Source organism: Tamandua tetradactyla, chromosome 16, assembly GCF_023851605.1.
Source record: "Tamandua tetradactyla isolate mTamTet1 chromosome 16, mTamTet1.pri, whole genome shotgun sequence".
Taxonomy (NCBI): Eukaryota; Metazoa; Chordata; class Mammalia; order Pilosa; family Myrmecophagidae; genus Tamandua; species Tamandua tetradactyla.
In genome coordinates, this window is record NC_135342.1 from 63447794 (window position 1) to 63473884 (window position 26091).

Genomic DNA, 26091 nt, shown 5'->3' on the forward strand with positions numbered 1-26091 from the left:
AATTGATTTTCTTATGTTGAACCATCCTTGCATACCTGGGATGAATCCTACTTGGTCATGATGTATAATTCTTTTAATGTGTTGTTGGATACGATTTGCTAGAATTTTATTGAGGATTTTTGCATCTGTATTCATTAGAGAGATTGGTCTGTAGTTTTCTTTTTTTGTAATATCTTTGCCTGGTTTTGGTATGAGGGTGATGTTGGCTTCATAGAATGAATTAGGTAGTTTTCCCTCCACTTCGATTTTTTTGAAGAGTTTGAAGAGAATTGGTACTAATTCTTTCTGGAACGTTTGGTAGAATTCACATGTGAAGCCATCTGGTCCTGGACTTTTCTTTTTAGGAAGCTTTTGAATGACTAATTCAATTTCTTTACTTGTGATTGGTTTGTTGAGGTCATCTATGTCTTCTTGAGTCAAAGTTGGTTGCTCATGTCTTTCCAGGAACCCGTCCATTTCATCTAAATTGTTGTATTTATTAGCGTAGAGTTGTTCATAGTATCCTGTTATTACCTCCTTTATTTCTGTGAGGTCAGTAGTTATGTCTCCTCTTCCATTTCTGATCTTATTTATTTGCATCCTCTCTCTTCTTCTTTTTGTCAATCTTGCTAAGGGCCCATCAATCTTATTGATTTTCTCATAGAACCAACTTCTGGCCTTATTGATTTTCTCTATTGTTTTCATGTTTTCAATTTCATTTATTTGTGCTCTAATCTTTGTTATTTCTTTCCTTTTGCTTGCTTTGGGGTTAGCTTGCTGTTCTTTCTCCAGTTCTTCCAAATGGATAGTTAATTCCTGAATTTTTGCCTTTTCTTCTTTTCTGATATAGGCATTTAGAGCAATAAATTTCCCTCTTAGCACTGCCTTTGCTGCGTCCCATAAGTTTTGATATGTTGTGTTTTCATTTTCATTCGCCTCGAGGTATTTGCTGATTTCTCTTGCAATTTCTTCTTTGACCCAGTCGTTGTTTAGGAGTGTGTTGTTGAGCCTCCACGTATTTGTGAATTTTCTGGCACTCTGCCTATTATTGATTTCCAACATCATTCCTTTATGGTCCGAGAAAGTGTTGTGTAAGATTTCAATCTTTTTAAATTTGTTAAGACTTGCTTTGTGACCCAGCATATGGTCTATCTTTGAGAATGATCCATGAGCACTTGAGAAAAAGGTGTATCCTGCTGTTGTGGGATGTAATGTCCTATAAATGTCTATTAAGTCTAGTTCATTTATAGTAATATTCAGATTCTCTATTTCTTTGTTGATCCTCTGTCTAGATGTTCTGTCCCTTGATGAGAGTGGTGAGTTGAAGTCTCCAACTATTATGGTATATGAGTCTATTTCCCTTTTCAGTGTTTGCAGTATATTCCTCACGTATTTTGGGGCATTCTGATTCAGTGCGTAAATATTTATGATTGTTATGTCTTCTTGTTTAATTGTTCCTTTTATTAGTATATAGTGTCCTTCTTTGTCTCTTTTAACTGTTTTACATTTGAAGTCTAATTTGTTGGATATTAGTATAGCCACTCCTGCTCTTTTCTGGTTGTTATTTGCATGAAATATCTTTTCCCAACCTTTCACTTTCAACCTATGTTTATCTTTGGGTCTAAGATGTGTTTCCTGTAGACAGCATATCGAAGGATCCTGTTTTTTAATCCATTCTGCCAATCTATGTCTTTTGATTGGGGAATTCAGTCCATTGACATTTAGTGTTATTACTGTTTGGATAATATTTTCCTCTAACATTTTGCCTTTTGTATTATATATATCATATCTGATTTTCCTTCTTTCTACACTCTTTTCCATATCTCTCTCTTCTGTCTTTTTGTATCTGACTCTAGTGCTCCCTTTAGTATTTCTTGCAGAGCTGGTCTCTTGGTCACAAATTCTTTCAGTGACTTTTTGTCTGAGAATGTTTTAATTTCTCCCTCATTTCTGAAGGATAATTTTGCTGGATATAGGAGTCTTGGTTGGCAGTTTTTCTCTTTTAGTATTTTAAATATATCATCCCACTGTCTTCTAGCTTCCATGGTTTCTGCTGAGAAATCTACACAAAGTCTTATTGGGTTTCCCTTGTATGTAATGGATTGTTTTTCTCTTGCTGCTTTCAAGATCTTCTCTTTCTCTTTGACCTCTGACATTCTAACTAGTAAGTGTCTTGGAGAACGCCTATTTGGGTCTAATCTCTTTGGGGTGCGCTGCACTTCTTGGATCTGTAATTTGAGGTCTTTCATAAGAGTTGGGAAATTTTCAGTGAAAATTTCTTCCATTAGTTTTTCTCCTCCTTTTCCCTTCTCTTCTCCTTCTGGGACACCCACAACACGTATATTTGTGCGGTTCATATTGTCCTTGAGTTCCCTGATACCCTGTTCAAATTTCTCCATTCTTTTCCCTATAGTTTCTGTTTCTTTTTGGAATTCAGATGTTCCATCCTCCAAGTCACTAATTCTATCTTCTGTCTCTTTAAATCTATCATTGTAACTATCCATTATTTTTTCTATGTTTGCTACTTTATCCTTCACTTCCATAAGTTCTGCGATTTGTTTTTTCAGTTTTTCTATTTCTTCTTTATGTTCAGCCCATGTCCTCTTCATGTCCTCCCTCAATTTATCGATTTCATTTTTGAAGAGGTTTTCCATTTCTGTTCATATATTCAGGATTAGTTGTCTCAGCTCTTGTGTCTCATTTGAGCTATTGGTTTGTTCCTTTGACTGAGCCATATTCTCAATCTTTTGAGCGTGGAAAGTTATCTTCTGCTGCTGGCGTCTGGGCATTTATTCAGATTTCTCTTGGTGTTGGACCCAGCAAGGTTGTAATATTTTTCTTTGAAATCTCTGGGTTCTGTTTTTCTTATCCTGCCCAGTAGGTGGCGCTCGTGGCACACGTTTGTCTGCGGGTCCCACCAGTAAAAGGTGCTGTGGGACCTTAAACTTTGGAAAACTCTCGCCGTCCTGGGGGTTCGCTAGCCGAAACGGCTTGAGCCGGCCCGGGGTCCGAACGCAGGGAGGGTTGCTGGTCGCCGCAGCCAGGGAAAGAGCCCGTCCGAATTTCCTAGTCGGCCCTGGGCAACAAGCGTGGCGGGAGGGCGCCAGCGGCAGCGGCCCACCCGAGAGAGTGCACGTTCCCCGGGAGTCACGGGTTTGGAAGGGGCCTCCCCCACCCGTCACCGTTCTCCGCGGCCTGGGGGTTTCCGATCCAATTCTCTCAGTTGGTCCGGGGGCTGCGCGTGGTGTGGGCGCCAGCCGTCTTTGTTTCAGGGGACCGCCTCTCCAATTCTCCCAGCCGGCCCGGGAAGGGGGAAGGGAGTAACTCCGGCCGCTTGCCACCCCGCCCGGTAAGGCCCACGCGCCTCGGCGATCTCACCCGAGCTGCTTCTCTCAGCCAGCCAGCCGTTCCAGGATGGGGTACGCTGTCTTTTTTATCTCTGTTGTGGCTTTGGGCGCTTTCTGTATCGTTTCTACTCCCCTAGTAGGTGTCCTGGAGAAGAAACTAAGATCCGCGCGTCTTACTAAGCCGCCATCTTCCAGGAAGTCTACCTCCTTTCTGAGTCTTAATGTAGAAATAGATGTTCAACTTCACATAGAAGAAGAGAAATGCAAAACAGAGCTACAGTATGATAGAATTTTTTACCTGTAGGACTAGCACAATTCAAAACATTGGTAACACACCATATTGGTGGGGCTGTGGGGAAACAGACACTCAGATGCATTGTCTGTGAGACTATTAATTGGTACAATCACTACATATGGCAATATTTATTGACATAACAAATGCATAAGTCTTTAACCTAAAAGTCTTATTTATAATGTGCATAATGACATAAGATCAAGGTTTTAATTACAACTAGTTTGTCATTGCAAAAGATTGGAAACAACCCAAATGTCCATCAGGAGGGGACTAGTTAAATTATAGTAAATTCATACCTAACTATGAATCCGAAACTATGGAAAACTATGCAGCTGTTAAAAATGAATGAGGAAGCTCTTTGTATATTAATATCTAAACATTCCTAAGATGTCATTAAATGAAAAAGCAAGATGCAGGACTGTGTTTTGTTTGCTACCTATGATATAGAAAGGGGGTAAAAAAGAAGCATAAACATTATATAAAAATTATAAACTGATATAACCATCAATTTATAAAAATCATGAACAAGCACAAATCAATATAATAACAGATTTATATTTACTTGCACTTGCATAAAGAAACTCAGGAAGGATATAAAAAACTAATAAAAGTGATGTCTGGGATGGGTGAAAGGGAAGGGTATGGAAATTAGGTAGGAAAAAGGGCAGGAAACTTTTCATGGTAAACTTTCTTTTTTTAATTTAGAGCCATGCAAATGTATTATGAATTCATAAAATTAAATTTAAAAAAATTTAATTGAACCCTTTACTACTGCAGTTACTTATCATTTAATCCACAGCTATTGCCCACACTGCCAAACTCCTGAGAAAATTTCTACTTAAATAAATGTAGTTGAGGTTTAATAAAAAGTACATTAGTGCATCTATAATATATCTTCATAAGTCTGATTTTAAAATACATTAGAGATTAATCACTGTGGAGCTTTCTGTGCCTTGCTACTCATTCTCAACTGAGTAGGTAAAGGCCATTGGCCAAAGGTAATTGGAGCATGAGGATGGCAAACCCAGCCCAAAGGAAACTTTTTGTGGATGGAAATATTATTTTTCAAAATAGCCTTTCACCCAGTAGACTATAGGAAAAGTAGTGGCAGTTATCCAGTCTATGTACTTGATTATTTTACACTATAGAGAGTTTCATATTTTCAGCCTTTTTATATCCATTTTCTCACTGGCTCCGCACCTGGGAGGTATTGCAGTCTTCTAATGTATTTTAATCACTCTCCTTCCACCTCTTTCTCTTCTCCTAACCACTAATCCAGACTTTTTATCCCTTCAAACGTTGTCTGTTTGTTTTACAGCTTTATTGAGATATAGTTCACATACCACAACTCATCTATTTACAGTGTGTAATTCAATGTTTTAAGTTTATTCCCCAGGCTGTGCAACCCTCATCACAATCTTATTTTAGAACATTTTCATCTCCCTAAAAGAAACTCTAGACCCATTAGCAGTCACTTTCCATTTCCCTACAATTCCTTCAGTCCCAGGCAACTACCAATCTATTTTTTGTTTCTATAGATTTGCCTCTTCTGGAAATAACATATAAACAGAATAAAACAATATGTGATGTGATTTTTGTGTAGCTGGCTTCTTCCATTAATATGATGTTTTCAAGTTTCATCCATATTGTGCCATGTTCTTTTTATAGCTGAATAATATTCCACTGTATGGATATACCACATTTCATTTATCCATTCATCGATTGTTTCCACATTTTGGCTATTGTGAATAATGCTGCTATGAATATTCATGTATAAGTTTTTATGTGAACATATATTTCCATTTCTCTTGGGTATGTACCTCAAAGTAGAATTGCTGGGTCCTGTGGTAATTCTGTGTTTAACTTATTTGTTTATTCATTTTTAAATTAAAAAAAAAACAGCAAACACAAACATTCTTAACATATGATCATTCCGTTCTACATAATCAGTAATTCACAATATCATCACATAGTTGCATATTCATCATTGTGATCATTTCTCAGAACACTTGCATCAATTCAGAAAAAGAAAAAGACAACAGAAAAAAATTCATACATACCACATCCCTTACCCCTCCCTTTCATTGATCACTAGCATTTCAACCTACTAAATTTATTTTAACATTTGTTCTCCCATTATTTATTTTTATTCCATATGTTTTACTCCTCTGTTGACAAGGTAGATAAAAGGAGCATCAGACACAAGATTTTCACAATCACACAGTCACATTGTGAAACTATATCATTATACAGTCATCTTCAAGAAACATGGCTACTGGAACACAGCTTTACATTTTCAGGCAGTTCCCTCCAGCCTCTTCATTACATCTTGAATAACAAGGTGATATCTATTTAATGCATAAGAATAACCTCCAGGATAACCTCTTGACTCTGTTAGGAATCTCTTAGCCAGTGACACTTTATTTTGTCTCATTTCACTCATCCCCCTTTTGGTTGAGAAGGTTTTCTCAATCCCTTGATGCTAAGTCCCAGCTCATTCTAGGATTTCTGTCCCACGTTGCCAGGAAGTTCCAACCCCCTGGGAGTCATGTCCCACGTAGCCAGGGGGAGGGCAGTGAGTTTGTTTATTGTGCTGGTTGGAGAGAGAGGCCACATCTGAGCAACAAAGAGGTTCTCTTGGAGGTGACTCTTAGGCCTAATTTTAAGTAGGCTTGACCTATCCTTTGTGGAGTTAAGTTTCATATGAACAAACCCCAAGACTGGGAGCTCAGCCTAAAGCTTTGGTTGTCCACACTGCTTGTGAGAATATGTATGTTTAACTTTTTTGAGAAACTGCCAAACTGTTTTCCATAGCAACTGCATTATTTTACACTCCTACCAGAAATGTAAGAGGATTCCAATTTTTCCACATCCTTATCAACACTTGTTATTGTCTATCTTTTTTATTACAGCCATTCTATTGAGTATGAAGTGGTATCTCATGGTTTTAATTTGTATTTCTTTAGTGACTAGTAAGTTGAACATCTTTTCATGTACTTATTGGCCATTTTGGAGAAATACCTATTCAAGACTTCCACCCATTTCTAAGTTGGGTTATTTGTCTTATTATTGTTGAGTTGAAACAGTTCTTTACATATTTTGGACACAGCTTCCTTATCACATATATGACCTGCAAATACTTTCTTTTACCCTGTGGTTTGTTTTATCGTTTTCTTGATAGTGTTCTTTGAGGCTCTAAAATTTTAAATTTTGCCTTAGTCCAAATTACCAATTTGTCTTTTGTTGCCTGTGTTTTTGGTGTCATACTTTTTTTTTTATTAACTTTGGATAGCTAGAATCAAACTCTTTATTTTTTCATTTTTATGTGTAAATCTTTGATCCATCTGGAGTTTCTTCAAGTATATGGATACATATTCAACTTTAAAACATATTTATTGTTATTTTGTCCCAATACTATATCCAACACTGATTTAAAATAACCTTTTACTACATTTTTAGAAGAAAAGAAACTGATGTTTATTTTTCACCAACCTTATTTCCGTTTTCTGCTTTAAAGCCTGTGGAAAGAACAGCTTAAGGCCACTTGGTGGTTGTTCCCACCCATTCAGACTAATCTTTGGTTGAAGGCTGAGCATTCCAGAAGAGTCGGGAGCAGCTGAATGGACACAGAAGATCCCTGCACCACACTGGGACCTTGGATTGAGTAGCAATAAATTCAAGAGCTGGAGCAGTCTATTTGCCCTGAAATTCTCTTTGATGACAGCTTTTTCAGCAGTAACTGGCTTCTCCTTTTCAATCTCCTCAGGTTCTCTGTAGAGATGCTCATGGGAGATGGTACCATGGGTTCACAGAACTTCTCGGGCCAGCATCACACATCAAACCAACTGAATGAGTTCCGTTGTTGCATAGGATGGTGATACCCTCACAGTGCAGAGAAGAATCTGTGTGGCACCAAGCAAGGGTTGACAGATTAGTATGAAATGCCTCTGCTCAGCCCTGGGATCAGTAACCACCAGAAGGTGTGGCTCCCTGAAGGCTCCTTGGATCTTATTAGTGTGGGATCCAGGAGTGAAGTGCCTGGTAACTGGAGTGGCTCCAGTGGTGGTAGCAAATTTTGGCACAGCCGTTTGGCCAATGTTTGTGTAGGATGTCATTGACATCAGCCCTGTTTTCAAATGGCAACAATGGCACAAGCCATCAGCAAAAGCTTCTCCCAGTCCTCTTCAAATTTATGCTGAAGATGCTATCACTTTTTCTTTTGTGGATATACTGTTCCATTTGGAAGTCAACGTTGCTGCCACCTAAGTGGGTTCCTGATGGAAGGAATTTAAGGACATGCTCCTCCTTCATCAGCAGGATAGCAAGGGCTCCAGACATTGTGAATGTTTCCCTTGAAGTTATGATCAGAACTCAGGATAATGCTGTATGGACCCTTTCTGGGTAGTATGGAAAGTCACGTCTTGTATTTTCGATTGTACATTTTAGGGTTTTCTGTTTTGTTTCATTGGTCTGTCTACTGAACACATACACTGATGGTGAGACTTTAGTAAATAAACATTCCTGTACATTGTGGGTACGTGTGTAAATCACTACATTCTACATGAAAAGCAAAGAGCAAAGCATATACTATTTGGCCCAGCTATTCTCACATGAACAAAATGACAATATGTACATTTGTACATATGTATATATCAAAGCATTGAGGATAATGACAAAAGACTGAAGCAGTCTAAATGGTATATATATTAATAGGTGACGGATAAACTGTGGTACAACATGTGGAATATGGTAAACAAGTGGAATACTTGTCAAGACAGTGTAGAATTGGCATAGACAAACACATCACTGGAACAGAACTGAAAGTCCAGGAAAAGGCCCACATTTATATGGTCATTCAATTTCAATAAAGACATGAATACAGTTTAGTGGGGAATTGTGTTCTCATCAAATATTGCTTGGACAGCTGGGTATGCACATAGAAAAAAAGAGACTGAGAAATCTGCCTAAGGGCAGGGATAGGGATTCCAAGCTAGACTTCTGGCTAATATGCTACACATTGTGAGCATGAATTTGTAACCAACAAATTCAGGCCACATTATTTTTCTGAAACAAATTTCATTCTGAGGCTGTACTCTTCAAAAATGTCAGTATCATGGAAGAAAAAGAAAGGCCAAGGAAATGTTCCTGACTAAAGGAGACTTAAATAAATGCAAAATGTGACCCCAGATTGGATCCTGGATCAGAGATACACAAAAATTCCACAAAGAGGGTGCATAGGTGGTTCAGTGGTAGAATGCTCACCTTCCATGCAGGAGACCCATGTGGGATTCCTATACCATGCACTCCTAAAAAAAAAAAAAGAATCCACAAAGGACATTACTGCAATAATTGGAAAATAATATGGACAATACATTTGATAGTACTTCTGTATGAATGTTAAATTCCAAGTACTTGAAAATTATACTTGAGTAATGAAGATAGATGCAGAATTATTTTGAGGTAAAGGGTTAATGATGCCTGCAACTTATTCTAAAATGGTTCAGCATTAATAATAATACAAAATATATATGGGAGAATTCAAATACGGAAAAATATTACCAATTGGTGAAACTAAGTTCAAAATGCATAGGAGTTCATCCTGTTATTGTTACAATTTATTTGAAATAAAAAATTAGTAACAACAACAAAAAAAACCCTATCTTAATATGATACTAATTTCACTTGCCATACTGGTGAAAAATTGTTTCAGTCATTTATGGGGTATTTCTCTTCTCCCCATGTGTTTTACATTCAGGAAGGGCCTTCTGACCTTCAGCCCACATTGGTCACTGCCTGTGAGCTGTCTTGAAGAACTGACAGCAGACACACAGCGGCTCAAGTATGTCTACTAGCTGGAGCCCTGGCACCCAAGGTACAATCTCCCTGTTTGCACCATGCATCCTTTCCCTTCCAAGGTTCTCTCTCCTGCCCAGACCCCTTTGAGGAAGCTGATGGACTGATTCCCTGCCTCTGAAGGAATCCCAAACTACTCTCCTCTTTTCAAGTTCAGAAATCTCTCCCCACTCCAAGAACGTTCCCACTTGTGCTTTTGCTATAGTTCAAATACATTTTTCCAACTCCTCCCTTTGCTGAGAGGTTCTCACATGCTATTCCCTCAGGGTCTTTAAAAACACAACTGTGCTCACTTTCCTAGAGGTGGAGATGAGAAAGGAAATGCTGCATAATTTTGCTAGCTCCTTGTATGAAAGACATACCTAATATGCTTCAAAAACACTAGATCAGTGTTTCCTCAAACCGTCCGAAGATCACCTGCATCAGAGTCACCCAAAATACTTATTAAAAATATTTATGTCTGGCTCTTTACCCAGATCCACCGTCTTGAATCTCTGGAAGTAGGGCTGGGAATTTGTATTTTTAACTAGGTGACTCCTGAGTACTGGAGTTAAGTATGAATTATTCATTTAACAAATATGGTATTGAGAGGTGTGTCCTCATTGCATTTGGTACAAATTTCTATTGCAGCACTTAAATTATATATCTATGTGTACATATATATATAGGTAAACGTTTTTGACTCTTTCAGGCAGCTTGTTTTCTTTCCCCAGAGCCTATCACAGTACTTGTGGCACAGTAAATATACAATAAATATCTCTGAAATGAATGTAAACATTCTAATATAGATTTTGTAGAGGATCCTAAGGATCATATGAGATTGCCTTCATTCTAATTAGGGTGGTAAGATAGCCTACCAGTTAAATCTTATAGATACAGGGGGTTTCCTAAAATAGTATATGCTTGGGTACTACACGGGGTGAAACTACTAGAGCTCGGAATTGTAGAAGAGATTGTGAAAGATGAAGAACTTGAAGGGGGGCTTGAAAGGTGAGTAGGCGTTGGAAGGAAGAGTATATTAAAAGAATGGATCTGGAATGACGGTTGATATGAGTTTAAGATCAGTAGGTTTAGGAGTCAGTGGTTGGTGTACAGGCTTATCAAATAGAATGATGGGAAATAAGTGAAAGCTTGGGAATGGATTGTGGAGAACCCTGAATGGTAGGCTGGGAGAGTGACATGATGAAAGTGACATTGTATGATGATGAATCTGCCAGTTGTAATGGTAGATAAGAATGAGTAGGCTCTCACACGAAACATTGACCGAATTTGGAATTCCAAAATGCTGGAACCTCTAGAACCTCACAGTTGAGGTGAATTCTATTTTAGAAACTGAGTAGGTATGACTTGATCACCAAATTATTCATTTAAAAATCAGATCCTTAGTAGTGACAGACTTTGGATGCTCTGTACTCCCAGTCATTATTCTCAGGAGGCTGTTACTTTAGGAAGCCTAAAGCCTTGGGCCTTTCAATCTGCCTTTTCTAACGCAATCATTGTTCTTGCGACTACTAAGTGACGAGCGCTTTACAGACATACCCTTCTTCATTTAATCATCGAAATCACTCTCTAAGTTAGAGGTTTTCATGCCCATTTTACGGATAAGGAAATTAAGTTTCGGAGAGGCCGTTTCTCCAGAACCCAGCCTGGCGGGTGCAAAGATATAAACCCGGGGCCGGAATGCAGGCCGCGCGGGTGGCGGAAAGAAATAACTTGACCCAAGAGTGACCCACGGTCGAGCACGAATCAGGAGAGATCTAAGACTAAGGGAAGGGAGGGGTGGAGCTGGGGCCTCAGCCCCCTCTTCCTACAGGCCCGAACACAGAACGAAAGGGAACCTCTCCCGAGAGGACACCTGGTCAACATGCCTCGATTAGGCACCTTCCCAAAATCACAGTACCCGATTGGCGAGGTTGGAGGCGCTGGGCGACCCTGATTGGTTAGTTGGAAGTCGAACCAGGGCTACACCTGGAGGACCCGGCGAGCAGTAGGCGGGTTTTAGAACTGAACGCCATTGGTGAAAATAAAATGAACCAGGAACTATTCGAAAGCGTGATTGGCTGTTGCTAGGAGGCCCCCAAAGGCCGCAAGGGCCCTGGTTACGGAAGTCGGTGTGGGGCAGAGTGTGGGTTCTTCCTCAAGGAAGTTAGCTGCCGAAACCCAGGTAGCGGTAGAGAGTTTAGGTGTCTCGGTCCCAATGGCGACTGTGGAAGCTAGCGACAGCGACGGGAAAGGGGAGGGAGTCGAGACTTCCGTTACCTATTACCGGTTGGAGGAGGTGGCTAAGCGCAGTTCCTCGAAGGAAGTGTGGCTGGTGATCCATGGGCGAGTCTACGACGTCTCCAGCTTTCTCAATGAGGTGGGGGGCCCGGGGAGGTGGGCGGTGCCCGAGGCCTGAGGGAGCTAGGAGTGGTCGGGCGGGAATGGAGGGGAATGTGGTCTGGCTGAAGGCGATAAGGCGTACGAAAGGATCACGACCCTCAGAGGGAAACTGGGGAAACGTCTGCATGCATTTCCAGTCGGCGCTAAATTCCGGTGCTTTAAATAATATCATTATTGTTTAACATGTGTTGAGCAACTACTCTGTGCCAAGCTAAACGCTAGGCCATCATTAATCCCGTTTTACAGAGAGGGAAACTGAGGCTCAGAGAGTCACGACCAGCCTGAAGCAGGGATTCGAACTTTCTTTGAAGGGCTCCAAACGTACTGTTTTCAATACGGCTTTGAAGTAATAACCAGTTTTGCTTTTCATTTCCTTGAGAAAAAGCCGAGATTTTTTTCCCCCGATGATGATTTTTTTTTCTTTTTTTCTAATTTGAGTTAACCTTGAGGCCCGAAGGGTATTTGTGGACCTATTTTGTCTTTCATTAAGGTTGTCATCTCCTATAAGCTTGATGCATCAGGACTCGTAAAGTTTTCCTTAAGATCATGGTGCAACTGCATGAGATTTTTTTTTTTTTAATTTAAAGAAACAGGATAGAAATTTTAATTTTTTAAAATTCACTTCATTGAGGTATAATATACACACAACAAATTGAGTCCATTTAAAATGTACAATTTAATGAGTTTTGACAGATGCATTCACCCATGTAATCACAACTGAGCATTTCCATACAGAGCATTTCCTCCACCCTAAAAAGTTGCCTCTTCTTTGCGGTCCTTCCTCCCACCCCCACCCCTGACAACCACTGATATGCCGCCATTAAAGATTAGTTTAAGACTTTGATTTTTAAAAAAAGATTGTATCATTTTGTTTTGAATAAGAAATTAGCAACTTTGTCGTTAAATCCTTAGGTGCTCCTGTATTTATATGAACGTGTAACTGAGAGAACAAGTACATTTCTATTAGTTCCTTTTCTAGAGCAAATAATACTAGTAAAATGTGTTTACTGTTAATTTGGGGGTTGCGGGGGGGTAATCTTTACATCTTGACACATATAAAAACTTTTTAAATCTTAAAGTTTGCATAAAAGAACATTGTTTTTAAAAATCTTCCCAAAGGCCAATAAGTTAATATCTGAGAATTCAGTAACTTTTTGCATTTGTATGGTGCATGTATGGCATTTTATGCTTTAAAATGGTTTCTCATTATTTCATTTCACTCTCCAAAGAATTAAGTAAAGGAGACTTGGATAATAGTTACCCTTGTTTTAACAAGGGTACAAGGAACACATCCAGAGAGAATTTTGTTATGTAATAGATTAGTGACAGAGTTTGGTTTAGATAGATACCTTGACTTATCTCCATAGCATTACTTCAGAATTCTAGTCTTAGTTCTGTCCTCTGTTGTTTGTCTCATAATAAGTTTCAGTTATGAGTGGTAGTATGTTCAAGCATAGTTTCAGATGGGTAGATGGTTTTTCAATTGTGGTTTCATTTCCTCTAAATTTCTTCTTGACTGATTCAGAATTAAAATTGAACTGAGGAAGGAAAACTCAATGTTCTTTGGCAACATTAATTCCATCTCAACTACTGGTTGCCAGCAAGTTTCACTACGTGCTAATGTGCTAAAGATAGGACAGGTATATGGAGGCTTCCCTTCAAACTTGAGCTACATACCTTTCCTGCAGTTAGCCGTTATTTCCTTCCAACTTTTTTAGTCTTTATCCCTATTTCCTTGCTTATTCCAAGCCTATTCATTCATTCATTTACTTATTCACATATTTATTAAGTATCTACTATGTTCCAAATACTGTTTTTGGTGCTGGGGTTACAGTAGCGAATAATCTACCATTTATGCCCTTATGGTGATTACAGTTTAGTGGATTACAATAAGCAGAGTAAATAAGTAAAATATTTAGTATTTTAGGTTGTGGTAAGTGCTAAGGAGAAAAATTAAAGCAAAGAGGATTATGGCATAATATGGGATGGGTGTGGAATAATGAGGGGATGAAACTTTAGATAGGATGGCCAGGGATGGCCTAGAGTAAAGGTTAGAAAGAAGTTAAGGGAGCAGCCATATGGTTATCTGGAGGAAGAGCATTCCTGGCAAAGGAAGCAAGTTCGAAGGCCTTGAGGTCAGAGCGTGTCTAGTGTGTTTGAGGAACAATGAGGGAAGCTATTGTGGTTGAGTAGTAGCATTAGAAGGGGTCAGCGTGATCAGGGGAGTGCAGATCATATACTGGCTTTTGCTCTGACATGGAAAACCATTGGAGTAGAGGAGTGACATGCTGTGACTTAATGGTTTAATAGGATCACTGGCTGCACTGTTGAGAAGAAACTGAAAGAACTGAATTGAGACCAAATAGGAGACTGGTGTAGCACTTCAGGCAAGACATAATGTTGGTTTGGACTAGAATGGTGACAGTGGGGTAGTGAGAAGTGTCAGATTCAGTGATGGAAAAATCAATAGAATTTAATGATGTACTGATTTTAGGGAGTGAGAGAAATGGAGTCAGGGTGACACCAAAGTTTTTAACCTGGGGGTCTGGAAGAATAGTTAGATAAGATGGGAAAGACTTATATTGGTTGTCATCCCTCTCTGTCCAATCTGAAATCACCTTGGGGCCCCTCCTTAGCAAGGGGTTCCTAATTTGAGTATCCTGAATCTATAGGTTGGTGTTTTTTAAAAAATTTATTTATTAATTAAAAAAAAAAATTAACAAGCGAACTAAAACATTAACATATATAATCAGTAATTCACAGTATCATCACTTAGTTGCATATTCATCATTTCTTAGAACATTTGCATCAATTCAGAAAAAGAAATAAAGAGATAACAGAAAACGAAAACAGAAAAAAAAAAGATTATACATACCATACCCCTTACCCCTCCCTTTCATTAGCATTTCAGACTAAATTTATTTTAACATTTGTTCCCCCTATTATTTATTTTTATTCCATATGTTCTGCTCGCCTGTTGACAAGGTAGATAAAAGGAGCATCAGACACAAGGTTTTCACAACCACATAGTCACATTGTGAAAGCTATATCATTATTCAATCATCATCAAGAAACATGGCTACTGGAACACAGCTCTACATTTTCAGGCAGTTCCTCCAGCCTCTTCATTACATCTTGAATAACAAGGTGATATCTACTTAATGCATAAGAATAACCTCCAGGATAACCTCTTGACTCTGTCTGGAATCTCTCAGCCATTGCCACTTTGTCTCATTTCGCTCTTTTGGTTGAGAAGGTTTTCTCAATCCCTTGATGCTGAGTCTCAGCTCATTCTAGGATTTCTGTCCCACGATGCCAGGAAGGTCCACACCCCTGGGAGTCATGTCCCACATAGACAGGGGGAGGGTGGTGAGATTGCTTGTTGTGCTGGCTAGAGAGAGAGGCCACATCTGAGCAACAAAAGAGGCTCTCTTGGGGGTGACTCTTAGGCCTAAATTTTAAGTAGACTTGACCTATCCTTTTTGGGGTTAAGTTTCATATGAACGAACCCCAAGACTGGGGGCTCAGCCTATAGCTTTGGTCGTCCACACTGCTTGTGAGAATATCAAGAATTCAAATTGGGGAAGCTGAATTTCTCCCCGTTCTCACCATTCCCTGAAGGGGACTTTGCAAATACTTTTCCACTCACTGATCGAATCACTGTGGGATTTATCGGGGCATCACTCTGGACAAACCAACAAAATCTCATGTCCTACCTGAGATTCCAAGTACTTATGGTGTTCAATCAAGCTATCTACATAAGTTATATTAGGAAATGCACTAGTCAAAATATAATTTTGTAACAAATAAACATTTTTTGCTTTAGTCTTACACATAAGGTGACATTTTAAAATATTAATTGCCATCTATTTTCAGCACCCTGCAGTAATGACATTCCTTTGTTCTTTCTCATGCAAAAACATTTTTAAAATTTGTACATTTAGTCACTATTATTATACGCTCTAGGCATTCCTAGATTATACCATCTCAATCTTTAACATCTATCTTTCTTTCTGATTTCATTTATGCCCCCAGCCCTCCTCCCTCTATCATTCTCACATGCAGCTTCATTCAGTGTTTTAACATAATTATATTACAGTTAGGTAGTATGGTGCTATCCATTTCTGAGTTTCTATATTCAGTCCTGTTGCACCATCTGTATGCCTTCAGCTCCAATTACCCAATATCTTACCCTGTTTCTATCTCCTGGTGGTCTGTTACCAACGAAATATTTCAGGTTTATTCACTAATGTCAGTTCATTTCAGTGAGACCATACAGTATTTGTCCTTTAGTTTTTGGCTAGTTTCACTCAGCATAATGTCCTCAAGGTCTCCATCCATGTTGTTACATACTTCATAACTTTATTCTGTCTTAAAGCTGCATAATATTCAATCATATGTATATACCACAGTTTGTTTAGCCACTCATCTGTTGATGGACATTTTGGCTGTTTCCATCTCTTTGCAATTGTAAATAGTGCTGCTATAAACATTGGTGTGCAAATGTCTGTTTGTGTCTTTGCCCTTATGTCCTCTGAGTAGATACCTAGCAATGGTATTGCCGGGTCATATGGCAAGTCTATATTCAGCTTTTTGAGGAACAGCCAAACTGCCTTCCACAGCGGTTGTACCATTTGACATTCCCACCAACAGTGGATAATTGTGCCTTTTTCTCCACATCCTCTCCAGCACTTGTCATTTTCTGTTTTATTGATAATGGCCATTCTGGTGGGTGTGAGATGATATCTCATTGTGGTTTTGATATGCATTTCTCTCATGGCCAGGGAAGTTGAGCATCTTTTCATATGCCTTTTGGTCATTTGTATTTAGGTTGGTATTTTTTTGATTAGTGAATGTGGTTGTAGTACAATCTGGGAGTTTTAATATGGTAATATAATTGAATTGTCTTTCCCCTAGCAGATTAGTTTTGCATTTTTCTAATAAGTACTATTGGTTTGTTATATTGAAATCATGAATGAAAAAACAAAACTTATGTAGAGTAATCCCTATCACTGTATTTTCCACTATTTATTAGTTTAGAAAAGTCATATAAAAATGGTGACACTATTTTATGGTATGATTTTGTGAACCTTTTTTTCAATTACTTATACATATTTGTATGTGTGTACTGGATTACAGTGTAAAATTATTTTATCATGTATCACAAATGAAGAAATTTTGAAAGCCATTGATTTATAGCATAAATAACCATTTTTGAAAGGAAAAACTAAGAATAACATGATATTTTAAGGTATCATATGTATATTTTAGTAACTGTTGGCATAAATAGGAATATTACTTTAGGACCTACCTCACTGATGGGATAACATTTTAGTTATTCAAGAAATATTTGATAAGTGCTGAGTATAGCAGGTGCTGCAGTACTAGGATCTGGTATTGTATAAAAATAAATGTGGTCCTGCCCTTTTGAAGCTACCATTCTAACGAGAGACAAATGAGATGATTTTAAATTATGATACTTTCTGTAAAGGAGATAAATGAGTTTAGGAAGAGAAAAACAGGATATCCTACTTTAAAAAGGGAAAGTTTCTGGGAAAGTGATTTTTACTTGTGCTGATGAGAATGAACTAGCTTTGGGAAGAATACAAAAACGAGCATTCTAACAGCATTGCAGTGTCAAGCAAGAGTTTGGCACATTAATGGAATAGAAAGACACTATGGGTATAGTGCATTAAGAGAAGGAAGTGGCTAGAGAACTGGGCCAGACCAGGGCAAGCAAGGCCTGGTAGGTAGTTTGGATTTGATATAGTAGAAAACTGAAGTGTTTTAATATGAAGGGTGACGTTGAAACAGTTTATATTTCAAGTAGATTACAGGCATACCTCAGAGATATTGCAGGTTCCGTTACAGACTACCATAATAAAGCAAATCCACACAAATTTTTTGATTTCTCAGTGTATATAAAAGTTATGTTTACACAGTACTGTAGTCTGTGTAGTATATGAGAAAATTATGTCTAAAAAAAACAATATACATAGCAATTAAAAATGCTAATCATCACCTGAAGCCTTCAGCAAGTCAGAATCTTTTTTGCAGGTGAGAGTCTTGCCTTGATGTTGATGGCTGTTCAGTTTATGTGATTGCAGAAGGTTGGGGTGGCTGTGGCAGTTTCTTAAAATAAGACAAAAATGAAGTTTGCTGCATCTATCAACTCTTCCTTTCAAGAAAGATTTCTCTGTAGCACATAATGCTGTCTGATAGCATTTTACCCACAGAATTTCTTTCAAATTAGAGGCAAGTCTCTCTAACCCTGCTGCTGCTTTGTCAACTAAGTTTATGTAATATTCTAAATTATTTGTTGTCACTTCAACAGTGTTCACAGCATCTTCACCAGGAGTAGATTCCAGCTCTGGAAAGTACTTTCTTTGCTCATCCATGAAAAGCAACCCCTTATCTGTTAGTTTTATCATGAGATTGTAGCTAGTTCAGTCACATCTTTAGACTTTACTTCTGATTCTGGTTCTCTTGCTATTTCCACTTCATCTACAGTTGTTTCCTGCATAGAAGTTTTGAATCCAACTAAGTCACCCATGAAAGCTAGAATCAGCTTCTGCCAAACTCCTGTTAATAGTGATATTTTGACCTCCTCCCATGAGCATGAAATGTTCTTAATGGCATCTAGAATGGTAAATTTTTAACAAAAGATTTTCAGTGTGCTTTGTTCAGATCCATCAGAGGACTCACTAGCTATAGCAGCTTTAGCCTTATGAAATATAATTTCTTAAATAATAAGACTTGAAAGTCTAAATAACTCCATGGTCCACGGGCTGCAGAATGGATGTTGTATTAGGCATGAAAACAACATTAATCTTGCACATCTCTATTTTAGTTTAAAAGCTGCCAGAGTGCAATATACCAGAAACAGATTGGCTTTTAAAAGGGGAAATTTATTAAGGTGCAAGTTTACAGTTTTAAGGCCGTGAAGATGTCCAAATAAAGCCAAGGCTGTAGAAATGTCCAAACTAAGGCATCCAGGGAGAGATACCTTAGTTCAAGAAGACTGTTGATGCCCAAGGTTTCTCTCTCAGTTGAAAAGGCACATGGCCATGTCTGCTAGCTTCCTCTCCAGGCTACTTCAATGGCTTCCCCAGGGGGGTTTTCTTTATACATCTGCAGAGTTCTCTGGCTGTGTGAGCTCTGTTGGTTCTAAAGCTATTTCCAAAAGAATTCCTTCTTAAAGGACTCCAGTAAGCAACTCTACCTTGAATGGGTGGAGACACATCTCCATGGAAACCATCTTGATTAAAGTTACCACCCACAGTTGGGTGGGTCACATCTCTGTGGAAACAATAAAAAAGATCCCACCTAGCAATATTGAATTAGTATTCAGAGACATGGCTTCTCTGGAGTACATGATAGTTTCAAACCAGCGCAATCTTCATCAGAATTTTTGGGTGACCAGGTGCATTGGCGATAAGCAGTAATATTTTGAAAGGAGTCTTTTTCTCTGAGCAGTAGGTTTCAACAGTGGGCATAGAATATTCATTCAGTAAACCATGTTGTAAACAGATATCATCGAGGCTTTGTTGTTCCATTTATAGAGCACAGGCAGAGTCGATTTACGTAATTCTTAAGGGAGTCGGATTTTTGGAATGGTAAATGAGCATGGTCTTCAACTTAGTCATCAGCTGCATTAGTCCATAACAAGGAGGGTCAGCCTGTCCTTTGAAGCTTTGAAGCCAGGCCTTAACTTCTCCTCACTAACACTGAAAGTCCTAGATGGCATCTTCTTCAAATAGAAGGCAGTTTTGTCTACACTGAAAATGTGTTGTTTAGTATAGCCACCTTCATCAATTATTTTAGATAGATTTTCTCAATAACTTGCTGAAGCTTCTACGTCACTCTTGCTGCTTCACCTTGTACTTTTTTTACTATGGAGACACTTCTTTCCTTAAACCTCATGAACTAACCTCTGCTAACTTCAGACTTTTCTTCTGCAGCTTCCTCACCTCTTTCAGCCCTAATAGAATTGAAGAGAATTAGAGCTTTGGATTAGGTTTTGGTTTAAGGCAATGTTGTGGCTGGCTTGATCTTCTATCCAGACCATGAAAACTTTCTCCATATCAGTAATATGGCTGTTTCACTTTTTTATTATTTGTGTGTTCACTGAATAGAACTTTTTATTTCCCTCAAGAACTTTTCCTTAGCATATCACAGCTTGGTTAACTATTTGGCTCTAGAGGCCTGACATTCAGCCTGTCTTGACTTTTGACATGCCTTCCTCACTAAGCTTAATCATTTCTAGCTTTTGACTTAAAGTGGGAGACATATGACTCTTCCTTATTAATTGACCTAATTTGTTGTTTCTCAGGGAATATATTGTATCCCGAGGAGAGGAAGAATGGCCCATTGGTGAAGTAGTCAGAACACACACAATATTTATCAGTTAAGTTCACTGTCTTATACTGGCATGGTTTATGGTGCCCCCCAAAAATTACAGTGGAAATATCAAAGATCACTGGTTACAGATCACCATAACAAATATAATAAATAGTGAAAAAGCTTGAAATGTTGTGAGAATTACCAAAATGTAATGCAGAAAAACAAAGTGAGCACATGCTGTTAGAAAAATTGCGCCAATAGCATTGCTTAATGCAGGGTTGCCACAGACCTTCAATTTGTTAAAAAACAAAACAAAACAAGATCTGCAAAGTACAATAAAACTAGGTATGCCTGTAATTTTACTGATGAGTAGAGAATAGTTTGGAGGGAAAAACACTACAGAAGTCTAAGAAAGTAAAAAAATTCTTCCCTTTCCCCTCCTCCTAATCCCAAGAATTTGTTTGAATCCTTCTTTTCCATGCATATACCAATTAATTGTTCTAGTTTCCAAAAGCTGCAGAATGCAATATACCAGAAACAGAATGGCTTTTAAAAAAGGAAATTTATTAAGTTGCAAGTTTACAGTTCTAAGGCTGTGAAAATGTCCAAATTAAGGCACCAACAAGAGGTTACCTTCACTCAAGAAAAGCCAATGAAGTTCAGGGTTTCTCTGTCAACTGGGAGGGCACATGTTGACATCTGCTAGCTTTCTTTCCTGGCTTCTTGTTTCATGAAGTCTGGGGTGTGTTCCTTCTTCATCTCCAAAGGTCTCTGGCTGTATAAACTCTGTTAGGTCTGGTGGCTCTGTTGGTTCTAGTGGCTCTAAAGCTTTTTTCTAAAATGGCCACCTCTTAAAGGGCTCCAGTAAGCAACCCCACCTTGAGCGGGTGGAGACACATCTCCATGAAAACCATCTAATCAAAAGTTACTAATTGGGTAGTCACATCTCCATGGAAACAATAAAACAGATACCACCCAGCAATATTGAATGAAGATTAAAGGACATGACTTTTCTGGGGTATACAAAAGATTCAAACCAGCACGCCAATATATACAAATATTTACATATATGTTCATAACTAGAATCATAATAGCCCATAATTCAATCATAATGTCTATTAATTGATTTGCTTTAATAATAATAATAGCATTTATTGAATACTTATTGTTCTAAGTAAGTGCTTTACGTATAGTTTCTGTTTGAGTTCTTCAAACAATGCATTTTATTTTATTTTTCATTCTTTTAAATATTTTTATTGAGATATCTTCACTCAGTATACAGTCCATCCAAAATGTACAATCAGTGGCTCACAATATCATCACATAGTTATGTATTCATTGTCATGATAATTTTTAGAATGTGTGCATCACTCCAGAAAAAGAAATAAAAAGACAGAAGAAAAAACTCATATGTCCCATGCCCTATAACCTTCCCTCTCATTGACCACTAGTATTTCAATCTGCCCAATCTTTTTTAATCCCTTATCCACCCCCTATTATTATTATTTTTGTCCTTATTTTTTTACTCATCTGTCCATACCCTTGATAAAGGGAGCATCAGGCATAACATTTTCACAATCATATGGCCACACTGTAAAAGCTATATAGTTATATAATCTTCAAGAATCAAGTCTACTGGAATACAGTTCAACAGTTTCAGGTAATTCCCTTTAGCTACTCGAATACACCATAAACTGAAGAGGAATATCTATATAATGCATAAGAATAGCCTCCAGGATAACCTCTCAACTGTTAAGAATCTCTCAGCCACTGAAACTTTACTTTTCTCATTTCTCTCTTCTACCTTTTGGTCAAGAAACCTTTCTTAATCCAAGGATGCCAGGTCCTGTCTCATCTCGGGAGTCATGTCCCATGTTGCCAGGGAGATTTACCCCCACTCAGAGTCATGTCCCACATAACAGGGAGGAAGTGAATTTATTTAGAGCGAGGCTTAGAGAGAGAAGTACATCTGAGCAATAAAAGAAGTACTCTGGGGGTGACTGTTAGGCATAATTATAAGTAGGCTCTTCTCCTTTGCAGGAATAAGTTTCATTGAGGTGAGTACCAAGATCGAGGTTTTAGCCCATTGAATTGGTTGTCCCCACTCCTGTGAGACTATCAGGAATTTCCTAAATGGAGAAATTTAATATTTCCTCCTTTTTCTCCTCAGTCCCCTAAAGGGACTTTGCAAGCACTTTTTTATTCTCTGCCCAAATTACTCTAGGATGTATCAGGGTATCACACTAACCTGTACAAACCAACAAGGTCTCACTCCCTATTCAAGGTTCCACGTAATTATGGTGTTTGAACAAACTGACCAATAAAGTTAAATGAGATAAAGTGCTACCGACTCACCACCCTCCCCCTTTCTACATGGGACAGGACTCCCAGGGGTGTGGACCTTCCTGGCAATGTGGAACGGAAATCCTGGAATGAGCTGTGACTCAGCATCAAGGGATTGAGAAAACCTTCTCGACCAAAAGGGGAAAGAGTGAAATGAGACAAAGTGTCAATGGCTGAGAGATTCCAAACAGAGTCAAGAGGTTATCCTGGAGGTTATTCTTATGCATTAAGTAAACATCACCTTGTTATTCAAGATGTAATGGAGAGGCTGGAGGGAACTGCCTGAAAATGTAGAGCTGTGTTCCAGTAGCCATGTTTCTTGATGATGATTGTATAATGATATAACTTTCACAATGTGACTGTGTGATTGTGAAAACCTTGTGTCTGATGCTCCTTTTAGCTACTCTATCAACAGAAGAGTAGAACATATGGAATAAAAATAAATAATAGGGGGAACAAATGTTAAAATAAATTTAATTGGAAATGCTAGTGATCAATCAAAGCGAGGGGTAAGGGGTATGTTATGTATAATCTTTTTTTTTCCTGTTTCGTTTTATTTCTTTTTCTGTTGTCTTTTTATTTCTTTTTCTGAATTGATGCAAATGTTCTAAGAAATGATGAATATGCAACTATGTGATGATATTGAGAATTACTGATTATATATGTAGAACTGAATCATCATATGTTAATGTTTTTGTTTGTTAATTTTTAAATTAATAAATAAATTAAAAAATAATCAGAAAAAATGCAAATAAAAAAAGATAATGTGCTACCAAAAATATAAATTTTTGCAGGAAATAAACATCTTTTCAAACAACCCATTTTAGAGATGAGAAAATTAAGGAACAGAGAAGTGACATTCACAAAGTCATAAAATTAAGTGGCACAGTCAGTGAACTCTGGCAATCTGACCCTGAAGCCTGTGCTTTTAGCCATGACACTAGGATCTGCCTCATTTTTTTTCTTTTTTTTTTTGACATTTAATCTTCACCTGTTAATAGATTACATTTATGTTAATATTCTAGATTTTAAGGGATTAATAATTTACAATTCAAAATATGAAGAATATCTCTTGTAAAAGGGCCTGTTAATTACTAAACGAGTCCTCAAGCATCAATAAGAACGATGGGGTTACAAGATGAACAAAGTAACATATTCATTGCCAGACTTGAATTTACAAGGTAATTTTCTACTTAAATTGTAATAAGATATTGCCGAGATTTCAGGTAAAATTTAATTTCTTTATTCTCAAACTAAAAACAAAATGTAGCATGACCTCCTGAAGTTAATATGGGCAGATCTGTTGCTTTCTAATACTTAGACAAGCTTTGGTAGGCAATGTGTGAGGCTGAAGAGGAGGATAGAACTTCAATTATTTGATCATTAATAAATAAGCTGATCATCGGACCTCCAAAGAACAGACATAGTATAAAGTTGAGAATTTACCTCAAAATATCAATAAAGGCACTAATTAATTGCAACTTTCATTTTTCATCAGATAATATTGTATAACTGATTGATTTACAAGAATGTCAGAATGAACCCTTAAGTACTGGATACCTGTGAGGGTCAACCCATTCTCTTGGAGTAAAGGATAACTGGCTTTCATATAGCTGTAACAGAAAATATTTAATGAGAACTTATAAAATACTTCTAGAAGCCTCACATAAATTTCCTACTTGAACTTTTATAAAATGTTCAAACAGTCAATCTACGTGCAAATGTAGATTTTGGCACAAAATCTAGTTGCATGCCGATTACATTTTCAATGCTGCTAACATAAATCATTTCTAATGCGAAACTAACACAATATTAAAAAGGATTTAGAAAATAAAATAATTGTATTTTAAAAATTAAATAGCAAATTTGAGTCTATACTAGTAGTTGTCTGACAAAGTACAGTTGACTAACACTTTCACTATAATGCTGATGTGGTAATATAAAAAATAACCATATAATTTGATAGAGAAAAACTGAGCCAGCCAATCATATTACATACAAGAAGGCAGACAGATAATCATTTCATAATAAGAACAAAAACACAAGTACTGAATATGCTTCTCTTCAAAACGAGACTTAGAGAATTACCCTTAATACAGACAGCTAAACTACATAACCAAGATAGAAATTCAGGCAAAGTGTGTGTTAGGTCAAAGATGTTTTATAACTTTCCCTCTACCCTAGTCTCACCATACACCACAAAGCATCCATACTGATTTATGTCTGCTTTACTTTCATGTTATTTCATTTTTTTTCTTGAGTGCAGAATTACTTATAGCCATATTTCACATTTTAGCTATAATCTAAAAGAACTGAAAATGTTATATAGAAAAGTTAGAACAGTTATCTTTTTTCTGGAACCTAGTTATTTTTTTCATATTTTCATAAGTAATACAAATATTGGTGAAAACCCTTCTTCACATTTGCACATTTCCTCCACTTCCTAAAATGAACTATTGTTGTTTATATATCCTTACTGAGTTATTTTTTGCATACATAAGCAAATGTGAATGTATATTAGTCCCTTCCAACACCCTCCCCCCCCCCCTTTTTTTAACACAAAAGGTAGCATACCATATGCATTGATGCACGGCTTGCTTTTTTCAATTGTGTGGCCTAGAGATCTTTCCATACTGACACCTGGGATATTTCCTTATTCTTCACTACAATTGCAAAAGATTTGTCATATGAACCATCATTTACCTAAGTATTTTCCTACTGATAAATATTTGGATCATTAGCAGGGTTTTTCTGTCTTGAGGGGTGTGAAGATAGTTCAGTGGTAGAATTCTCACCTGCGATGCAGAAGACCCGGGTTCAATTCCCAGCCCATGTACTTCCCAAACAAAGAAACTAACACAAACAAAAATTCAACAAATGGTGCTGCAATAACGGGATATTCACATGGAAAAAGAATGAAATGTGACTCTGCCATACAGCATACAAAACAAAAACAACTTTGCTGTCTTGGTTTTTCTTCCCCCACCACATCAACTTTATTGTGATCTAATGTACAGTAAAGTACACAGATTTTAGATGTAGAGTCTGAGTTTTGACAAATGTCTTATCTCTGTAATAGCCACATGATCAAGATAAAGAGCATTTCTCCTACCTCTGCTCCATACAACCAGATTTGATTTCTGACATGATTACTTTTATCTGTTCTAAAATAGTATATACTCTTTTGCATCTAGCTTCTTTCACTCAACACATCAGCGAAATCATCTTTTTTTAAATCAAAAGTTCATTCCTTATCACCTTTTATTTCATCTTATGAATATACCAAAATTTGTTTATCCATTTACTTATTGATTGACATTAGGATTGTTTCCAGTTTTTGGCTATTGTGATTAAAGCTTTTGTGAACTTTCATGTACAAATCTTTGTGGGAACATGTTTTCATTCCCTTTAGATACCTAGGAGTGAAATACTGGATCATGTGTTTTAACTTTTTAAGAAACTGCCATACCTTTCCCTCATGTAGTTACACCATTTTAACTTCCACCAGCAATGTGTAAGTATTCCAGTTTCTCTACATCCTCACTGACA

General features: G+C 37.6%; 1 protein-coding gene and 1 long non-coding RNA gene across 2 annotated transcripts in view; one reads left to right on the forward strand and one right to left on the reverse strand.

The window, feature by feature from the left end:
* Positions 1–7047: 7047 nt before the first annotated feature.
* Positions 7048–11588, reverse strand: LOC143659669 (uncharacterized). Its single transcript, XR_013163633.1, has 3 exons — positions 11375–11588; positions 8884–8927; positions 7048–7523 (listed from the first exon to the last, which is right to left on the reverse strand). It is a non-coding gene; the product is annotated as an uncharacterized LOC143659669 (long non-coding RNA).
* Positions 11540–26091, forward strand: part of CYB5B (cytochrome b5 type B) — a 53736-nt gene continuing 39184 nt past the window's right edge. Inside the window, exon 1 of the mRNA XM_077132861.1 lies at positions 11540–11833. Coding sequence (XP_076988976.1) covers positions 11672–11833 — 162 coding nt within the window. The 5' untranslated portion in view covers positions 11540–11671. The remainder of the gene's footprint in view (positions 11834–26091) is intronic.